The sequence below is a fragment of the Halichoeres trimaculatus genome, unplaced genomic scaffold (assembly GCF_033239565.1).
Source record: "Halichoeres trimaculatus isolate MK-OKI-2021-1 unplaced genomic scaffold, fHalTri1.1 fHalTri1_scaffold_22, whole genome shotgun sequence".
In the NCBI taxonomy this organism is placed as follows: domain Eukaryota; kingdom Metazoa; phylum Chordata; class Actinopteri; order Labriformes; family Labridae; genus Halichoeres; species Halichoeres trimaculatus.
The window spans coordinates 12162769-12184443 of NW_027437200.1; the positions used below are offsets into that span (position 1 = coordinate 12162769).

The 21675-nt window shown below is 38.8% G+C and overlaps 1 protein-coding gene across 1 annotated transcript in view; it reads left to right on the forward strand.

Moving 5' to 3' along the window:
- Positions 1-18630, forward strand: part of LOC141784418 (B-cell scaffold protein with ankyrin repeats-like) — a 33906-nt gene extending 15276 nt beyond the window's left edge. Inside the window, exons 9-17 of the mRNA XM_074662252.1 lie at positions 8618-8681; positions 8932-9150; positions 11017-11079; positions 13419-13606; positions 15954-16014; positions 16212-16241; positions 16484-16563; positions 18262-18296; positions 18395-18630. Of these exons, the coding sequence (XP_074518353.1) occupies positions 8618-8681; positions 8932-9150; positions 11017-11079; positions 13419-13606; positions 15954-16014; positions 16212-16241; positions 16484-16563; positions 18262-18294 (738 nt within the window). The 3' untranslated portion in view covers positions 18295-18296; positions 18395-18630. The remainder of the gene's footprint in view (positions 1-8617; positions 8682-8931; positions 9151-11016; positions 11080-13418; positions 13607-15953; positions 16015-16211; positions 16242-16483; positions 16564-18261; positions 18297-18394) is intronic.
- Positions 18631-21675: the final 3045 nt, after the last annotated feature.

Sequence of the window (21675 nt, forward strand, 5' to 3'; positions counted from 1 at the left end):
TATGAAGAGCCTCTTTCCTCTGAAGCCCTTACTTTACAGTGTGGATACAGGAACAAAAGCCCCTTTGCATGCATGTGCATTCATTTATTGGATGAATCTGAAGGACACTCATGTTATAGTGCTTTTTCATCGATGCTTATTTCATTATGCGGCGAGGACATTAACATTGTAAGAATGTCTTGATGTATCCACACCAAGAGACGGAAAAGGCCTCAGTATTTCTGCTGTATCTTGTGAATAATTACCCAAACACATAAACACAAAGATTTCCATTTTGCCTTGGCTTGATCTTGTTTGTGTACAGCAGACACATACTTAGTTTTTCTGTGTGTGTTTGTTCCATGTAAACTGAAAGATGGGTAAATAGAACATTGTTTACCATTGTTAAAAAGTATGTCTTGTGTTAGCTGGGCGTGACTTCTTTCAGTTGTTTTTGTAACAGCCAAAAGCCTACTTTGCTATTTAGGCCTTTATTATTGTTCAGGGGTGTCAAACTCATTTTTGCTCTTGAGTTTATCTCAAGTGGGTGAGACCAGTAAAACCAGAGTGAGGATGTGGAGTCATGTCAGCCCTGCGATTGACTAGCGACCAGTCCAGGGTGAACCCCCCCTCTCGCCCAATGATAGCTGGGAAAGGATCCAGCCACCCGCGACCCTGAACAGGATAAGCGGTATAGAAAATAGATGGATGGATGGTTTTACCTGACTGATTTTAAATGTTTTGACCATCTAGGGCTTCCACAGTGTAGACAGGGAGAAACTCTGTGCAGAAAAGCATCAACACGCAGCTCCTGAGGGTCTGCAGTTTAAAACATTTCTTAACATTTTTTAAGGAGCAGAAAAACGTATACCTGCAGGTATTGATAAGAGGAGTGATTTTTGTGTCCATTGAAGTTAAAATAAGTTCATAGACCATAAGATAGTCACGATGCTAATTGCGTTAGCCTGTCAATGGGATTTTCCATTGACATTAGCATTGTCAACTTTTGGATTAAAAATAAAGGACGATGCTGATATGACCCAAAATGCCAAATATCTGCCCCAAAAATCGGCCTATTCCTAATAATTACCCATAAATAACAACAAGTCCAAAGTTTTCACCTTGTTTTGGTGCAAAGAAATACAAATGTATCATAAACATCTTTATATTTATTGAACCATTCTTCTGCAAAAGATTTCAAAAAAAGTGTAATTTCAACACAACACAGATTTAAAATAATTGAACTAGTACCTCTCTAATACTGAGTATTTTTTTGACCTAAATTGACCATATTTTCTTGTCACTAGGCTTTGTTTGCTAAGATTAAAAGTAGAAATAGAAAGGAAAAAAAGATCTTTGCTTATATTTAATGAATTTCATTGTTATTAAACTTCAGGAGTTTTTTTTAAGTATTTTAATCTCAAATGAGCATTTTATCCTTGTTTTAAAACTTCTCAAGGCCCATTTATTTCTGGATTTAAAATTCATTTTTAGCTTCTAGTCAAAGACAATCGTGCTGCACAGATAGATAATTTCACCAGTGTCAGTGTTTTTTGTTTTTTCCCCTTATGTTTAGGCTCCATTTTTAGCAGTGTACAGGATACCATCTGCCACTGCTGCTGGTACACACCTGGACTGTAACCAATGTAACCATAATTTCAAACCTACAATAGTAATAATTTTAATAATTAAACCATTTTGTTTAGTTGCATTACTATGCTGCTGGAAAGGAACAATATGCAATTTAAAGTGAAAATTAACACCAAAGTGGTCGCACTTTTTTGGGGTGTGCTTAGGGGGCAACATCCAATTAGCAAAAATGAAGCCTATGCGGAAGTGCTTAAAGTTGCTGTTCATCGAAAAATCAGCTTGATGCTGGCCGCAGAAAGACTGGAAGTCACATACACACCCAGCCATAAAAACTTTTACAACATTAAAAAGCATATTTACAGCCTGGTTCAAAAAACGGCTTGGATCTAAAACGTTGGCGTCACTATAGACGCACACTCTATGGTCAGGGAATTTTTTTCTAACTGCAGTTTTGCAGTTACTGGCGCAACCGGCATCATATCAAATGTGGCTGCATCCACAGATTGGCTTCATTTTAAGGTATCAGGAACAGACGGCTACATCCATTTTTAATACAGTCTGTGGGTGTGCTGCATTATCGGCAAGAGAAGTTGGGTGAAGTTTAGAGTAGCTGGAAATTTGTTGTGATGTATCAGGGCATTTCTAAGGGATCTCATATTATTTCATCCTGTTTATTTGGAAGTAATGATCATATGTCCTGCGTGTACATTTAAACCTCTGCAGCAGTACGTCTGGTCTTTAACCAGCCCAAAACAGCACACGTCACCTAGCTGTTAATCTCACTTCAATGGCTTCCAGTAGCAGCTCAAATCAAATTCGAAGCTCTTCTTCTGGCTTACAAAAAAATGACAAGAATGGCTCCTGCCTATCTGGGGTCCCTCATACAGGTTTACACCCCTCTTGCCCACTACGCTCTGCTTGTGAAAGACGCCTGGTGCTCCAAATCACTAGCCAGACTCTTCTTCTCTGTTGTGCCCAAATGGTGGCATGAATTACCTAACTCTATACAATCCACAGAGTCCCTTTCTACTTTTAAGAGATGTCTGAAAACTCATCTGTTCTGGGAACACTTGTGCACTTAATCTGACCCTTCTCCTCTTTGTCCTCAGGGGTAGAATGAGTCTATAGGTCTAAGACTCAGCTCTTGTGATTTTTTAGCACTACTACTGAATTATGTTAAAGATTGAGGTACTGTTGCAGCAATTAACTGTGATTTGTTGGCTTGCTGGTGATCGTACCCCCCCCCCCCCCCCCCAAAAAAAAAAAAAAAAAGAAAGAAAAGAAAAGAAAAGAAAAAACTTGCACTTAATGGCAGCACCTGCAGCGGAATAACTTGTAGCACTGTTGTCACACTAACTAGGTTTTCCTTCAGTCGAAATTCTTGCTTGTGTTGTACGTCGCTGTGGACAAAAGCGTCTGCTAAATGAAACTGTAAACTGTATATGAGGCTTTAATCTTCTGTTGAATTTCTTCTCTTATGTCAGTTTGTCACCCATAGAAAACTGCTTGTTCATTCACATGGGAATCTCTGCTCTTGTCTCCCATCTTCACTCACATTGCCGTCAACATCTTACTTTCCCTGAAGGCCTGGATCGACATATAGAGAATTCCCCCCTCGAGGGAAACTCAGACACTCCAACAGCTGTTGCAAATGTATTAATCCCCCCCTAGCAGCAGTGCTAATTGAGAGTGGCTGCAGATGTAGCAAAGGTTTGATCAGATCGCTCTTGTGAATCAAAGTGCTCGCTGTGAGAGTCTGAGCCAAAAGACGAGCAGCCGAGTCAAGCAGAGGTCTCCCCACAGGGACGTCTACAAGCCTATAGTCGTAACAAAACAGACAGCTCCGACGTCGACATTTCTTTGCGGGTTTTCTTGAAGGGTAATTAAAATCTAACCTGACAGCTCAAACCATAGACATTGTGCTCTTTGTGTGGTGCAAAGAGGAAGTGGAAGAGTCAGCATTATGGCACAGGGTTTATATCTTAGCTTTTTCAATCATTTCATTAACTCATCTGCAGCATTTCCCCCCTACCTCCAATTAATCAACCCATGATGCATCAGTGATTTGGATGTCAGGGTAGCAGCACTCTGTCAATAAGTCCTAGATGGATTGGTCCCTTGCTTCGTACACAAGCTGAATCACTCACAGGGCCTGCGTCAGATCCACTAGTCTGCCCCGGCACAGCACTTCTTTGTTAATTAGCCGTGAACTGCTCCAGAGGAGAAGACTGAATAATTCAGGGAGAGCAAAACAAGAACAGAAATATAGAAAATACTCCCCAGTTATCTGCCATGTTTACGTCCTCACACAGTAATGTTGGGTTTACTTGTAATGACTACAAACACATTATTCTTATTTTATTAGATATTTTCTTCTCCTAGAGCATGGCTTTCACAGTATACGGATTTCTTTGTTTCTTTGTGCACTCTCAGATGTAAAAACAAGAAAACCATATCAGTGACATCCTATACTCTTGCCCAGGGAGTCACTGATTCCACTGTCCTTATTTTGCATGTCCAGTTTGCATGGGCTGTGAATGCACATTCATTATCAACAAACTGTACGGATTTGGTTGTCATTTGAATGATACAGTCATGAACACAGGGACAAAGAAACTGTTTCTATCCCTCAGGCCAGAAGTAGCATTTGTCAGGATGGCAGCTATGTTAGCTTGAGTTATCCAGATTAAAGCTAAGTCCCATCCATATTCTTCTTCAACAGGTGTCTGTGCTTCAGCCTCAGTCTGAAATACTTAATTCAAGCTGCTGTCTTTTTGGCTCTTGCCTCTCATTGGTCAGGCCTCTGAAGGCAGAACTTGGTGTTCAAGACCACGGTCCCTCAACTTGTCATGAACTAGTGAGGAGATCCTTATGAGATAACATCATCATTTCAGCAAGTCTTGTGAAGGTCTTGCATTTTATTTATTTATTTTTATTTTTTTTAGAAAATTAAGTTCTGAACAGAACAGAAAAAGATATAAATATTTAGAATAATAAATATAATATTATTAATTATTATTATTATATATTAATATTAAAAAAAAATATTCCTGAATTTCCCCTCTGGGATAAATAAAGTATTTTTCTGTTCTGTTCTGTTCTGAGCAACTCATAGACAGATTCAGGGATTTCATGTAAGTATGTAGCTTTATGAAAATTCATGACAAATTTTCACATTTGTTTTACCGTGGAAATCCAGCATTTTTGCCTTATATCCATGTTTATGATATGGGAAAAAATACAGCCCTCAAACATTTTTATATTTATTATAGCTGGAAGTAAAACAAGAAAACAATGTTTTGTAAACTTTTACAACTTTTCTGTGTCCAATGGGATAAATGTCTGTTAGAAAACTGTTAAAATTGGCCTCTTTTAACTTTGGTTTTGGCTGTACTTCCATCATGTTGCAGGATTTGCCTTCATGTTTTTTATTAGTGTAGTTGTGTTTTTGTGAAGCACTTTAACCAAGGAGCAACATCCAGGTTGAAAAAATAAAGTCAATGCAGAAGGGCTAACATTTGAAGTTTGTTGACAGTCTGCTTGAGACTGGCTACAGAAAAAATAGACCTTTACAGCATTAAAAAATATAAAGCCCCGTTAAGAACGGCTTGGGTCTAAATCCCTTATTTCATGCTCGACACACAGTATGAGGTGTATTTTTTTCTAACTCAGCATTTGGGAAGATATGAAGATCTTGGGTTTGTACATTCAGACATTCAGAGGTGCAGCTGATGTGACTGACAGGTCCGCATTTTTTTGATTTGTTTTGTTTTCAGATTGTCTGATACCTACCAGCCACCGTATAAAAGCCTCATCAATGTGTGTTTGGTTTCAAAAAAACTGTTAAATCTCCTGACATGTTTGAAAGCCAAACAGAACTGAGAGGTGCGTTTTTACCTGCTGCTGAGCTGATGTGTTTTCTTATGCCAAAAGGTAAGTTAGACAGGTTTTTTTTTTATCTGAACTTAAGTGATGGATTCAGTGCTACCCTTAACAATCTGCAAAGCATCAAACCCTCTTATCATGAGACATCTATGTCAAAATACCGCCAGCATGCTGACACCCAGAGCCCAGGCTGTCCAGTCTGTGGACTAATCATTTCAGCTGCTGAAAACAGACTTGCGCTCCTTATCCTTCACCAGATTTGCTTGAGATTTGTTCTCCCTCTAACACAATCATGCCTGCTGTTTAGTCTGAAGCACTGCTGCTTGGATTGCAGCAGTGAAGCTGAATTTGTCTGGAACGCCTGGGGCTCCTGCAGTTTCAGACATCTGTAAAAATGATTTAGCTTTTGCGGTTAGTAAATAAATACCCTTCCCAGTCCTGAAATACCTAAAAAAAATACCACACCAGGCTTAAGCACAGCATCCAACTATTATATTTCAATGTTCAAGCTGTGTTGGTAATTAACCCGTCCTTTCTACCTGTTGGGCCTGTTAGGAACCTCCACTGTTTAGTAATGGATTCATGGCAGCCAATAAGTAATTTGCAGAGCGGGAACAGTGCAATATTGTAATTGAGTCATGAGTAGCAGTGTTGCTTGGAAACTGCAAACAGAGTGAGATAGGTTATATGGAGAATAGTCTGATCAAAGGGAGATGTATCTCACATATTTGGCAAAGATTTATGTTTCAGAGTGGGACACAATGCTGCAATAGGACGCTGTCAGAAAACTTGAAAATATGAAATATTCTGCATCAAAAGTTTGTACATTACAAAAAAACTGAAATCTTATCAAATGTTTTTGTCGTTTCTTAAGTAAAAACTGTCTTATTGTACTCAATATGGGCCACATTAAACTTATCAGTCCAGGAAAATGTCTTGTTTCAAGTTATTTAAAGACAAAAATGAGAAATTGATTTGCTTGTAACAAGTAAAAAAAATCTGCCAATGGAAAATTTAAAAAATGCTTGAAAATTTGTTTGAAACAAGAATAATGTCTTAATGCAAGGGAATTTTTTCTTGTTCCATTGGCATATTTTTTAACTTAATACAAGCAATTCAGACCTTTCTTATAGACTGGTCAGTTGAATGGGGCTCAAATCAAGTCCAAAAAGACATTTTCTACTGAAAATAAGACAAAATCACTTGATAAGATTTCAGTTTTTTTAAGTGTAGAATGTTTCATCTTGAAGATTAAGCCTCAGTTTTATTTTACAGTAAAATGAATAAATAAATAAATAAAACTCACTTTAGTTAGGGAAAATCTGAGTCATATTAAATTGAGGTGGCTCCTTGAGTCATCACATCCTGATCAGGAGTTGAACTATAACAGAAAACAAATATCCATCCCTCAGTCTGATAGAGGATGCAGTCCAGATATCACGCTGAGGGCCTTGAATTAAATGATATGTTTGGACTGAAAGGGGAAGATTTTCTGATTTAATAATTACCCTGATCATACCCCTGTCTGTCCCTCAGCATGCCATTAGCAAATAGGGCGGGCTCGGTGGCAGCTTTGCTGTCAGAGGAAAAGCTTCTCTCTGTTAGCCAGTGGGCAGGGTTACAGCACACCTCTCTAATGCCTGTTAGCGCTCTGAAATTACTTTCCCTCAACTGAAGTCAGAGCAGATGCAGTGGCAATTAATAATGTGAACTTTTCACACCGGACATAAAGACGCTTAATATCACAGCCTGACGCAGAGGAAGGTATCAACCTGTAGTGTTTGAAAGTGGTTAGAGGATCACTGAGCTGGCTTCATGTGTCCTCATTAGCACTGGAAGGAGGATACAGGTGGAAGAAAGAGATGACAGGGATGGAGTCAGGCAGCCAAGGAGCAATTTGCTTTCTAAAAAAAAAAAAAACATCAGGATTTGTCAAAATATACTGCACATGTGTACTGAGAAAAAAAGAGTTAATTATCTCTGCAATATTTAATCCAGTGTGTTTAAGGTCTAAGATAGATGGGGTTTTTTTTTGTTGTTGTTTTTTAGAGTGCATGCTGTTTTTTCAAGTCAAAGTGATATGCAGTATGTGACATCAAATATTCCAAATCACACAGGGTCTGAGCTTCTGCCTATGAGCTAAACACCTACGAGCACCGATCAAAATAACTTATGGTGACTATAGTTTATTTTCTCTAACTCAGCAATTAAGAAGATATAGGATAGGATCACAAGTTTGTCCAATCAGACAGACTCGTCTGTCCCTGATGCAGAGTGATGAAGCCCGTCGTTGGTGGAGGCCATATTGGAAATTCTGACTCAGGAGGCGGGCGTTGGGTCTCCTGACTAACAGCTGTAGGGCGCCTGTCCATCACATGAGCTGAGCTACACCTTTGATTGGACAAACTTATGATCTTTGAATCAGCCTTTAAGCGGAAACTCAACCAACTGCGGGCATTTGCACTTCAACTTGGTGTTCGTTTTTCTGGATTTTACCCTTTGTTCAAAACTCTGTTCAGAAACAGACAGGCGACACAACAGAGATTACGTGTGTTTATGGTGCAGTCTGTCATGCAAGCAATATTAACTGTTGCGTCGCACACTTTAGATATTTCCTGATGGGAAACAGCTGCTTCTTCACAAAGCTGTCTGTCATTTCATCTGACATCTGACTGACAGTGGACACAGGTGCTAAAAATTCAGATTTGTAAAGATATTAAGCCTTTTTGACCAACTTGAGATGTACAGGGATGTTACTGTCAATACATCACATGTTTCATAAGCTTCTAAAACTCCTTATAGGAGCTTTAAAAGTCAAAGGTATCCCACCCTGAGAATCTCTACCATGGGAAATGAAGGGATGGGCACTTTTTGTAAGGTGCTTTAAATCGTTCTGTCTGACAAGCTGCCCTGCAGCAGCAGTTTGAGGCATAAAAAGAACTATATAGAAATTGTTGATCTTGTCCCCGATGGTTCTGATTGCTTTTGTAGGTCATAAAGAGGCATAAGTATTGATTTCAATGTGTTTCATATCCAGACAAAAAACCCTCACAGGAGTTTTACACAACATATTGGACATGTCTTTCCAAAGTTACTTCTTTGGAGCAGTGTCTATGATTTTGACAAGCCATTAAAACTACTTCTTTATGCTCTCTTGTTGCAGAATATGTTCGGCCCAGCCGAGGACAATGGCGATGCCAGTGTGTATGAAATGATGAGCACTGCAGGTGAGATAAAGAACTGATGGGATGTGGAAGTGGGCCAAAGAGGAGCTGGTAATGGAATTGTTTTTAGTTTCCATCACATCATTATGCCAGAGTTTGCTGTTCATTTCTGACTACTGAATATTTTTCCCCTCGCTGATGTGAGCACCATGTGGTGCTGGTTCCGATTAGCTGTGAAATGAAAACCAAAAATAAACGAAAAAAAAGAGGCACGGCTTGTGGGATGTAGTGCAGTAAACATTCTGTGCTCTAGGAACCCCCTCCACGGCAGATGTACAGAAAGAGCGAGGAGGAGAGGAGGGAGAAAAGCAGAGGGAGGAGGACATCTACGCTCCGCTGGGGGTGAATGATGAATATGACACAATCCTGAATTCGACAAAAGCTGTTGCTATAGCCAATCGCCCACCAGCACCCACTCCTCGGCCTGAGAGCACCCAGGTGAAGGAGGACAGCACCCCTTACATTGCTAAAGGTGACTCAAAAGCTCTTATTTCTCTTTGTTACCCCTGTTTTAAAACTGCAGTCATGATGAAGCTGATTTGGTGAAGAAACAACACAAAGTTATGCACAGTATGTGAAGGGGAGTAGGGGAGATCATGTGGGAGGGAGGAAGTGCCTGGAATGTGCATTGCCATTGTGGAGTGGAGTGCTGCTGAATAGAGCAGGAGAGGCTTTTTTTTCTTTCCCTTTTTTTTTTTTTTTTTTTGGTGATGCAGTTTGTTTTGATCCCATAAACCACAAGAACACGGCCGCGCCGCGCTGCAAAACAAACAAAAGCGAGGAGAGGGAGAGAAAAGAGCCATTTGCCTGCATCAAGAGCCCACAGCCTCTAACTGTTCAATTTCAGCAGCGTGAATATTTCATGAAGATGAAACATCCAAAAGTGACTGGTATTATTAAGGCTCATAAATCATTAAGAGGGCTGCGACTTCTCCTTTCCAGAGCTAATGCAAACATGCATCCACAATATAGCTATTAACACTGATAATGTTACACTTGTGCATTCAAAAGCACACATTCAGATTGAAACAGTGCAACAGGCTCCCCCCTCTCTCCCCACAATGCAGCATTTTATTGAGCTCACTCACATCCAGCGAGCCAACTCTCCGTCCAATGGGACTTACAAAGCAAAACAGAAATTGAGTGCACCACTGAACTCTCCACAGCTCTCCCAACCAGAGAGGGAACTACCGGGTTGCCATCTGCAACCAATCTTGGCCAAAACCAAGGCCAAGTCAGCCAGAATAAGTCATTACACATGTTTTCCATCGTCCTTGTCCCCAGAGCGCACGAGAGAAAGAAGCAGAGGGATTTTGAGGTTTCCATCTATTGAGACAGTGAAGCTTCAAACCACACAAGGATCACTTTTTTTTTCTATTTGTTGCTCTTCACTCCCTCTGCCGCAGTAAGAGAGATGTGAGAGGAGAGATGAGGCTTGCTGGAGGATTAGGAGAGGAGCCAGTTATTGGAAACCACTGCACAAAGTGGAAATAATGAGGAGTTTTCTTTTGTTAGCGGCGACGTCTTGAGCTCGATGAGACTGAAACGCTGAAATGTGAATGAAATCCAATCCAGCAGAGTGGAATTACCTGGCATGGAGAGCAATGTACACACTCCACAATGCAATGCAAAGTAATAGCTCCAGTCATGTGACACATCTGCAGCAGTACTCCACTGACTGTTTCATCTGAATCAAGCCTGACTTGTGTTATGAACAGGCAAAGAGAGAAGTTTTGTTTGAACAAGAAGTGGAAAAGAGAGATGTTGTCATGGAGGAAGAAGTCAAAGGCAGGATTATCTTGCAGGGTGTGGATGTTAAATTCTAATCCAGCACTGGTCACATAGCCGCAGATCCACTGCCTCTGACAGCTAAACAGTGTAGCCTTTCATTCTGACAGCTCACTTCCAAACCAAAAGCATCATTCAGAGCGGCTAATTCAATCCAGAGCTGACTATGTGTATGTGTGTGTTTTTCTCTGAAAGGAACAGACTTAAGCTTTACAATAACAATCTGAGTCCTCGCTGCTTCAATTGAATAAGATTTGTTTTTGTTTTGCAGCATGAAAAAGACAGATTATTCTTTTTTATGTTTACATGTTAACAGTAAATGTGTGGTTTGAAAGTTTAGGGTGTGATGCCATCTGGTGGAAGAGTGATGAAAATGCATGAGCAGATCCCTTTTTGGTACATCTGTAGCATCTATCACAGGCCTGCAACAGCTATTAAAAGTTGTCAAAGAAAACAATGTGCCATGCGTAAAAAAAATGTAAGAGTAAAAAGCTTACTGACTATATGCTATGGAGTTACATGAAGTTTAAGTCTCTCTTTGTGTGTGCAGTGTTCCAGAAGAAGAAGACACCACAGGGTGAAGCTGATCTGTATTCACTTCCTACTAAGCAAGGTCAGAGTCATGTGACTTACAATACTCATTCAACCTTCACTTTGTTTGCAAGGGGATGGGGTGTTTAGCCCAGATCCTACACCCCATGAGGCTAAGTGCATGTTAAGTTGTCCTGGGTCCACGATGTCACACCTCCCTTTTGTTCTGTTTCCTGCTCTATCCTCTATTTTTCCTTTCTGAATAAAGGAATAAAAGCTTTATAAATTAATTCAGTAAGAACATACAATAAATACATGATAGAATTTTTTAAAAAATAACGACAGACAACTTAACAGTTTCCCAAAAGTGAAGCCTAAACATGCAACTCCATCCACTGACTGGTAGTTGGGGAAAAAAAATGAAAACAGAACAATTAAAAAAAATAAAGAAATAGTCTCTTCAGGCCCAAACTGTTTATGCAACAGGCTAAAATGCTTCTGTGAAAAAAATGGGCATTTCAATAATGCTTTTTTTATTTTAAGTGTAAGTGTAGTCTCCTGGATTTTCAGAGTCAGCATTTTACTGGATTCTCAAGGTGATGGTATTAATAAAACTTATATTTTAACTTTTACTGACCACTTGGAACCACATGGTTACTTTGATGTCACCTGCTACAGTAAACGACAGAGGTAGCGGTGTTAACATTAAACTAGCATGCCTTTCAGATCATAGCTAACATTCAAAGTGTACTTGGCAGCCATAACAGTAGCAGAAAGGAGAGAAAATATCACCTAATAAAAGATGCTAGGAGGAATATCCAATGTGGATGATAGTCCTTCATTCAAACTAACTTCTAGTAAGTGGTCATCAGTATGATAGTAAGCTTTGTTAGTGCTGAAGAAGTAGTGTATTGTGATATTTACTCACCGGCCACTTTATCAGGTACACCTTGCTAGTACCAGGTTGGACCCCCTTTTGCCTTCAGAACTGCCTTAATCCATCATGACATAGATTCAACAAGGTACTGGAAACATTCCTCGGAGAGTTTGGTCCATATTGACATGATAGCATCACACAGTTGCTGCAGATTTGTCGGCTGAACATCCATGATGAGAATCTCCCGTTCCACCACATCCCAAAGGTGCTCTATTGGGTTGAGATCTGGGGACTGTGGAGGGTATTGAGTACAGTGAACTCATTGTCATGTTGAAAAACCAGTCTGAGATGATTTCAGCTTTATGACATGGAGTGTTATCCTGCTGGAAGTAGCCATCAGAAGATGGGTACACTGTGCTCATAAAGGGATGGACATGGTCAGCAACAATACTCAGGTAGGATGTGGACTTTAAACCAAGCTCAATTGGTGCTAAGGGGCCCAAAGTGAGCCAAGAAAATATCCCCCACACCATTACACCACCAGCAGCAGCCTGAACCGTTGATACAAGGCAGGATGGATCCATGCTTTCATGTTGTTGACGCCAAATTCTGACCCTACCATCTGAATGTGGAGCAGAAATCCCGACTCATCAGACCAGGCAACGTTTTTCCAATCTTCTATTGTCCAGTTTTGGTGTTGCTGTATGAATTGTAGCCTCAGTTTCCTGTTCTGAGCTGACAGGAGGGTCACCCGGTGTGGTCTTCTTCCCCATTCTGATGCTCAGTTTGAACTGCAGCAGATCATCTTGACCATGTCTACATGCCTAAATGCATTGAGTTGCTGCCATGTGATTGGCTGATCAGAACTTAGCAAGCAGTTGGACAGGAGGTGTGCCTAATAAAGTGGCTGGTGAGTGTTAGTAGTAGCTATCACCCTGATGAGTCTCAGCCCATTATTCATGCTTTAAAAGAAAGTTCCTTCAATGTTGAACAGACCAAAAACATAAGAAACAACTGGAAGTTTCCGTTTGTATCTGTCTGAACTTCCTTCTAAAGCCTGCTTTTATCTCACTCTGTGCAGAAATACTATGAGTTCAGTGAGATCTGTTCATTGTTATATTTTTACTCCTAACAGCAGGACTTTTATTGTGCCAGTTATTTTGTCCTGACTCCCCCCTCATGATTACCTGTTGAAACTATCTGCTGTGTTGTGTTAGTTAATGTATGTTTTAATGGGTCGTTTTGGTGAATCACCGTGGGGAAGTTGGTGATTGAAGCAGTAATGAGCATGTTGGCTATAAAAAGAGCTATAAAAGAGCAGGTGAGACATCTGAACATGTGTGGCTGCCAGGATGATCAGAAGATGAAAGTGTGAAAGAAGAAAAAGAGCAGACATTTTGATCAGTGACAAATACACAGAGTATTTTTATACTTTTTGTATCAAGTGAAGGATCCAAACATCGGGGGGGGGGCTGCTGTATTTTTTCTGTTTTAAAAAGTTTTCTTTGATTCTTGTGTTTTAATTGAGTTGTCGTCTACTGCAGCACGCGGGCGAGAGGACAGCATCTCCTCCACATATGACACCTTTGTGCCGAACCAGAGGAACGGGTTTCAGCAGCTCATTGAGTTCCAGCAGAGGGTGAAGGCAGGTTCACTCTCCGTGGACGGAAACCTGGTGGAGCGCTCCAGTGACCTGCAGCGGGGCCAGAAGGGGATAGATAGCATCCAGAAGGTAGAAATGTCACACACGGTGATCTCTCACACACACACTCACACACAAGGGGTTAGGAATAAGAGACATCTGGGGCTTAAGTAATACTCTCATAAAACTAGGAGCATCTGTTGCTGATGCCATTCCAATATGCAAGACAATCTTCCTAAAATAGAACATAGAGAAGGATTAGTTATTAAAATAATGTTAATGCCAAGTTTCACAGTCGTGTATAATAGCTGCATTTTTAATCCTGCTCTATTTTTATTTCATTAAAAAATCAGAAAAATATGTCTGACTTTATGCTGATGTTTGTGTGTGTGTGTGTGTGTGTGTGTGTGTGTGTGTGTGTGTGTGTGTGTGTGTGTGTGTGTGTGTGTGTGTGTGTGTAAAAGAAAATAGTTGAATAAGCACACCAATGTTTTTAAGGTTTAAACAGGTACAAGTAAAACGTCATAAACAAAGTGTGTTCAGTGGATTATAAATGTAGGAAGTGCTTTATGGAACTAAGACCTTAAAGATAGAAACACAATGCTTTATACGTTCAGGTATATGACACCAGTTTGGATGACAGAAAAAAAAAGCTTAGACATCTAGTCCAGGGGACTGCAACCTGTGGCTCTGGAGCTTTATGTGGCTCTTTGACTCCTTTGCAGTGGCTCCTTGAACCTTAAAAAAATATTGTTAAAACCAAGAATTTTGATTTTCCTTAACTGTTGACATGCAGGCTTGATATACATGCTAGATATGTGACAAGATATGAGTAAACGACAAAATTGATAAGTAACTAATTATTATCTATAAGTTAAAAATAAAAGTTTTCCTGAAAAAAAACAACAAAAAAAGTAATTTTTGCAATTACTGATTTTTTTTTAATTTTGCAAATTATTATTACATTTTTAGAAATTGTTTGAATTCCAACTTTTTTTTAAGTTTTTGCAATTTTTGAGATTGACATTGTTTTAGGTGTTGGATGTTAAACTTTTTGATATTTCAAAAAAAATTGAGGTTCTTAGATTTATTGATTAATTGTTTAGATATAGTGTTCTTTAATTTTTGCAAAATTTTGAAATTTCCGTTTTTTACTTTTTGCAAATTTTTGAGAAATTCCGTTTTTTGGGGGAAAGCTTTGCAAGTTTTTTATGTTTATTTATTTATTGATTGATTGATTTGGTATGATTTCAATTTTTGATTTGGTACGGTTTCAATTTTTGAAATATTTGAAAATTTCATTTTTTTGCAAAATTTCTTGACAATTTTGCAGATTTAAAAGATATAAAAAACTGAGACATCACATGTACAATTTCATTTATTTGAAAAAAGCTTCTTGTTCAGATAATTATTCACTAGATTTGAGGTAAGTTTAGAGTTTTATCCACTTAACAGTCTTTATTTTGTGGCTCTGGAATGACTTTAATCCAGGTGAGCTGAGGCAAAATTCCTCCTATGACAGTTAAGGCTGCAGACCCCTGATTGAGTCTATTCTCTACATCCAGTTAACTGGGAAGTGGACTCAAGGGTATTTAGAAAATGGAGGACACTTGGAGGACACCTGCTGGACATAGAGGGAATTACAGAAGTACCAGGAACAGACGTGGCAAACCGCAGATATCAAGGTGCAAAATAAACTGTGCTGTCACCATGACAATAGACCAAAACGAATATTATTTACACCAAAGCCCTGAGCCTCCAGCTGTCTCAAGAGGCTTTCTTGTCATACAGCACATGTTAAAACATCACAGTAGAAGGAAAACACAGGTGTAAGTCATAAAACTGATGATGGCTGAATTCCATTTTGCTGCTTCATTGTTAATGTTATTAGTAACACCTGTGCTGCTCTGCTGACTCGTCAAAACTGCAACTGGGGAAGAGTTTTTAAAGGTTATGAGTTGTAAAAGATGTTGAATAATGCACCTAAAAGCACAACTAAGAACATACATTTAGACAACAGATGGTTTCATTCAAAATCCACAACTGGGTAATGTTGGGAAATCGGACAGGCTAACAAAGAAAGGTTTATTTAATGTGATACAAAAGGTACAAGTCAAAACTACAGACATACTGAGCATGAGAAACATGAATGATGTCAGAAACAAATGAGTAGATTTTACCTCCAAAGAGACACAAAAGTGTTTTGCATTTTACATCTGGTAAACAAAACAAAGTTTGATTCTAGGAAGACTTTCTCCTGTATAGATTCTAATTGAATAAAATCTAGAAAAGGAGTAACCCAGGGGTGAGTAAAAAGTATACGCTTGTCTTCATTTCCCATTTCGTTAATGTTTTGTAACAGGAAACGACCCATAGGGGTCTAACTATTAGTAAATAAATAAGTAGTTTACTGAAAGGCAAATCTTTGTCTCTACAGGAGAAGTCAAGTCAGCCAAGAGCCAACACCGTCAACAGCAGAGAGGATAACAGTGTCTACGGTAAATACTCTCCGTCCTGGATATGCAGGTTGAACTTTGCTGTCATCACAGAGAAGCTCCACAGAGCTCAGTTTTCCAGGAACTCAAATAAATAGTATCCATGCAGTAAAAGTTACAGAGGAACAAGTAGCTGCCTCCCAAATGACTTCATTAAACTGTGTACTGTAACTGTCTTAAAATTCCCTCCTCCCACACAGATAAAATCAACATCGTCCATCAAACGCCAAGTGAGTCCATAAAAACTTATCTCAGTGTGCACAGAGGAAACCTGTGTTTGCATGCCTTTGTAGTTTCTCCACTTGTGGTTGCAGTGGTGGGGAATTAATCCCTGGGAAAGTGTTGCTTAACCAAATCCCCCACTGCCATGTTTTGATCTTGTGAGTTTCAATTGCACTAAATGGAAGTCTTTTATTTTCTTTTAGTGAAAGCCTTTCTGTAAAGCCGTGCATGTTGGGTAATTTCTCTGCAGGTGTTGCAGTGAGTGGAGGTCGAAGGGGCAGCAAAGCAATGGAGGGTGATTTTTACAGCAAGCCTCTTAAAGGACAGCATGTGAGTAGACCTGTGGTTGGATTTTTTATATGTAGCATGTCTTTTAGTGATATCATGGTTTTAACATGTGCCTGTTGTGATAAGATAACATCAAGTGAAAGATTTAAAACCAGAGTTATGTTATAAGGGAATCTTTTCCAAATTCACTCCTGATGAGTTAAGTAAAAAAGATCAGACACAAAAAGAAAGAAATGATAGGAGGAGGGGGCAGGGCATGCCGCTGCGTTGGTATGTTTGTGTCAATACAAGTGAAAGAAAGCTGGGTAAGAAAATTAAGGAGGTAAGTGACCAAATATTTTAAATGTATAACATAGAAATTACATAGATACATAAAGTGGCCAAATAACCAACAAGCCAACACACCATAATTAATTGCTGCAACAGTCAATACGTCAATCTTCCTCTTAAAAGTAGAAAGGGACTCTGTGGATCGTTTAGAGTTGGGTCATTCATTCCACCATTTGGGCACAACAGAAGAGAAGAGTCTGGCTAGTGATTTGGAGCCACGCTGGGCTAGGACCACTAGGCGTCTTTCACAAGCAGAGCGTGGTGGGCGAGAAGGAGTGTAAACCTGGATTAGGGACCCCAGGTAGACGGGAGCCATTCTTGTCAATGTTTTTTAAGCCAGAAGAAGAGCTTTGAATTTGATTCAATCTGCTACTGGAAGCCAGTGAAGCGAGATTAACAGCTGGGTGACGTGTGCATTTAAAGAAATTCCACAAAAATATTGCTGTACCATTTTGTTTTTATTATCTTGTATCATATTTGACAAATTGGGCAGCTTTTGGTAACTTTTTAGTAAATATGCACTCTTTTGATGCAGAAAATACTTATTCTTAAGACTGAGTAACAATTAAGATTTTAAATTTATCACAACTTTTTGAAAATTAGCAATGATTTTCCTGAAAAAAAAGTGTGTGGTTAAACTCAAGAGAGCAGCCATTTGGAAAAGGGACAAAATACAACGTCAGCTGCTTGTAATGGAGGAGAATATATTTTTAACAAGTTTCTAAACAAACTTTTTATGTTGATGAGATTGAGGTCTTTGAAGCTCATATATCAAATATGTTTTGTTTGGTGTTAAATGGGGAGTAAATGTAAGCAAACTACTTTAGTTTGGGCTACCACCTAAAGGCCAAGTGAATATCCACAAAAAGTAAACTGTGCGAGCCAACTGGGTGGCAAGTATCTGGGGATAAGTCGACACAGTGAAAGACTCAGGTGAAAGGAATCCCCTGGTGTTGTCAGGTTGTGCCTTTGACAGACAGTAACCACACAGGAACCACTGTCCTGTTGGCCTCAGATATCTGCTCGTGATCAACATTATCTGAATAACCGCACACTGTTTAACACTGAATGAAGTGCAGCATTTGAATATCTCTTTGTCAAGATCAAAAAGCACATAATCATGTATTGTTCAATTTCACTAAGACGCTACTAAGAATCACTTTGTGTTGTTAAGTTTTAATTGAAAACTGTTAATGCAAAGAGTTAGATTATTGAACATGCAATTAAATATTCATCTAATTGCAAATAACAATTAAAATTTTCAAGATAAAAAGCCATACAATTTCATCATTCAACCTTCACCACGTCCATGGTCACATGTTTAGCCGTGTCAGTCTGTGGGAACCACTGAAAACAGAAACCCAGTCAAAGAGCAGCTTTATAACAAGACTCCCTCTGACTGTTTTGCAGTTACATTTCTTTTCTAAAGCTGACAAGCGATAAAGGTAAGAATAAAAGTAATCAAATATTAATTCATTTATACCTCATTTTTCAGAGGACTTATACCACCTGATTAAATGTGTCATATTTTCTACATTAACAGGCTCTTGACTCGTCGGTGAAACACTGCTTCCCACAGTTTCATCAGTCTAATACATGACAAAGTTTTGCACTTTAAATTAAAAAAGATAAATGTATTTTATGCACTTTCTTCTGCTTGTTTTAATTTAAATGCTTTTTAAAGAGTCTATGGTAGTTCCTGGTTTTAAGAAGTCTTATGTGTTTAATCTGTGTTAGATTTGTGCTAAAAAGTTTGATTTGATTTTGCTCAATCTGTCATGTAAATGTTTGAATTGTGACAACTACCTTGTGAATTACAAATAAATACTGTTCATTTATTTCCAAATAACTGACATTTAATTTTATTATATGTTTGTGTATTTATTTTGGTCCTGACTCTTTTAAACACAGTAAATCAAAAATAATAATAATAATAAAAAGAAATCTAAATTGTTGCCTTTTTCAGTAGTTTTGAATGGGGCTGTCTTCAAAAAGAGAGAAATCGATCTCCCAGCAAGTCTTGGCCTGAATAATCTTCCCAGCTTGTGCCTCTAGAGGGCGCCCTTTAGTTAATTTTATCATCTACACTCTTGGTTAAATGCAACCACAGACATCTGGTGAGCCTGGAAGCACCTGCTGACCTCCTAATGGGTGGAAGGCGTGCTGTGAAAAAAAGTATCCCTATATGTTTATGTATGTAAACTGAGCGTAAAAACTCTCTTGCAGCAGGTGAGTACATCAGTGAAGTGGTTTGTGCTGAGCCTGGGTGTAACTGGGGAAAACAGGTATGGTGTTTAATCTTAGAATGAATCCACCTGGCCAGCAAGAAACACTTTACAAATGATGGACAATTTAAATGAATTGTTGGCGAAAGAACTATCAGCCTGTGGGTCAAAGGAAAAAATGTCCATTCCTCTGAAACTCACACTGAAAGCTGCCACAGTGCAGGAATCTGTGTGCAAAACAGAGAAAGGTGATGGTATTTTATATACACCTCCAGACGTTTTCAGATGACACCCTCCGAATATCTGGATTACAGATACTTCCTTGATATACTTGTCAAAAATCTGAATTTGCTGTGATGTACAGAACTATTCAGAAATTGGCACAGATGCACACGCTCTTTCTCACACACACAGATAGCAGTTTGTTGGTTCAGCCCGGCCTTCGCCTGAATGAATGAATAAGAGCTGCATGGGGAATTCAGTGAATGCACGGCTAAATCCGAGCCCAGTCTTGAAACCCGGGCAGAGGCTGAGCCGTGTGCCAACAAAGCAGCTGGGTACACGCTGGGCACATTTTTCTGTTCAATCATGCTCTTTGTGAATAATATGTACTAATGCCGTCCCTACTTAGACCTGCCAGTTAGCCTTTGGAGATGATCCGGCTTCAGGACCCCATGGCATTTGAGGCATATGTTTGCCTGTCACCTGCTGGGTATATTTCAGTCCGTGCGTCAGGCGTGGCCACAGAGATAGGCCTTGATTCTTTATGTATGCAAATATCCAAGCAGTGCCACGAGGAATAATTCCCTATGCAGTTTAAGATAGATGAGCAGAGTGGGAACCACTCTGGTATGTCTCTCACAAACACATACCTTTATATGAAGAAACAACAACATAACAGCTCTTCAAGGGAATAAAAAAACAAATGTGTCGATAAAGCATAAAAAACCTAACTCTGAATGCTTGCAGCTTCTTGAGCTGTGCAGGACAAGCTGTTATTTTTCAGTATTTATTTTTAAATATGTTCTCCTCAGACCTTAAAATATATCTCCTCCTGACAAATACCTTATTTTCATCAATGTATAATGACTCATAAATGAAGTCACAGATGCTGAGAGGATGCGTTACACAGTTATCTTTTGACTTGGGCCGCTTACTGTTATGTACACAGGTTTATCCTAAACATCTCAGTGTTTGAGCTTTTCTTATGAAGCTTGCATTTCCAAATAAGTCCAGAGCAAAGGATAAGATGTATTTAATAGAACTTTGCATGAATATGCGTTTGCTGTTGGAGCTGGCAGATTTCAAAATGTTGTGCAGCGGGCCTACAACTTTACATTTGTGTAGAGAAAAATCATAAAGATGCTTTGAAAACTACCATGATTCCACCTTGTGGAAAAGCTAAATATATCCATATTCATATGGATATATTTTGCTTTTTTGTGTGAGTGGGATTTTCAAGCTGGTATTGTTAATAGTAATAACCTTATCTTGATAGTCCAAACCAGTATGATTAGAGCTAATTTCTATATTTTTCATGCACTCCTGTGCATGCAACAATTTTTTGCGGGAGTCTTTTGCTCAAACTTTCAACATTAGAAGTGATCCCTCTAGCATTGCCTTCTCCCTCTTGAAAGGTAGAGATCATAAAGTGCAGTGCATACATGGATTTTATCCTGATTCCTTTTACTTAAGGTTTGTCTCTGGTAAACTTTCTCCAAAGCATGTTGAATCTACCAACTGGCTTTTTTTGTACTAATGCTAGCTGTGGCTCCTGCTGCTTCCAATTTCATCTTCCTTGTGGCATTTTTTTTTCCAGGTGACTTAAAAGATTCATTCCGTCAAAACTTCTGGACTCTTTTTTTCTGTTCTCAGAATTATTTGGGCACAACTACAACTATTTTGTTCTTCTCAGGTAATAAAAAACACCATATTTCCTCTATTTATATCTCATTTCTCCATTTCAGCTGCCAAATTTTGCATTTTGATAGAACATTTCTCATATATTTACATATTTGTTTTATATACATTTGATATATAAATTTATTTCTTATATATTTATCTTATAAACATTGGATATATAAATTTATACATTTATTTCTTATATATTTATCTTTTATACATTGGATATATAAATGTATATATTTATTTTATATATAGTGTATATATTTTTATATATGTATTTTTTTCCCCGTTTGCTTTCCTCTCCTATATACTAAAATATTTAGTTGATTCAATTTTCAAAGTAAGTTGGCTTTATCTGCATTTTTCCCTACATGACCCTGATACAAAACACATTGTCATTGAATGTAATGCTAAAGTTATATTAGAAGGTGAGCAGCTTTACTGAAGTTTTCCTTTGGTATGTGACAGTTTCATGTATTTACTATGATACAGAATCTTTAAAATTTTCTATAATCTTGACAAAGTTCCCAGCGTGATCTCCTCCTCCTTCTCTCTATTCCAGCTGCATGCTTGTTCAGACAGAGGAGTGTCAGGATTATACACTCAATGCATCACTGATATTGTTATGACGCAGCTCTAAACTAGTCATCTGCTGAACCCTCGTCCTGCATCCAAGTGACACCGCTGGTTCCAC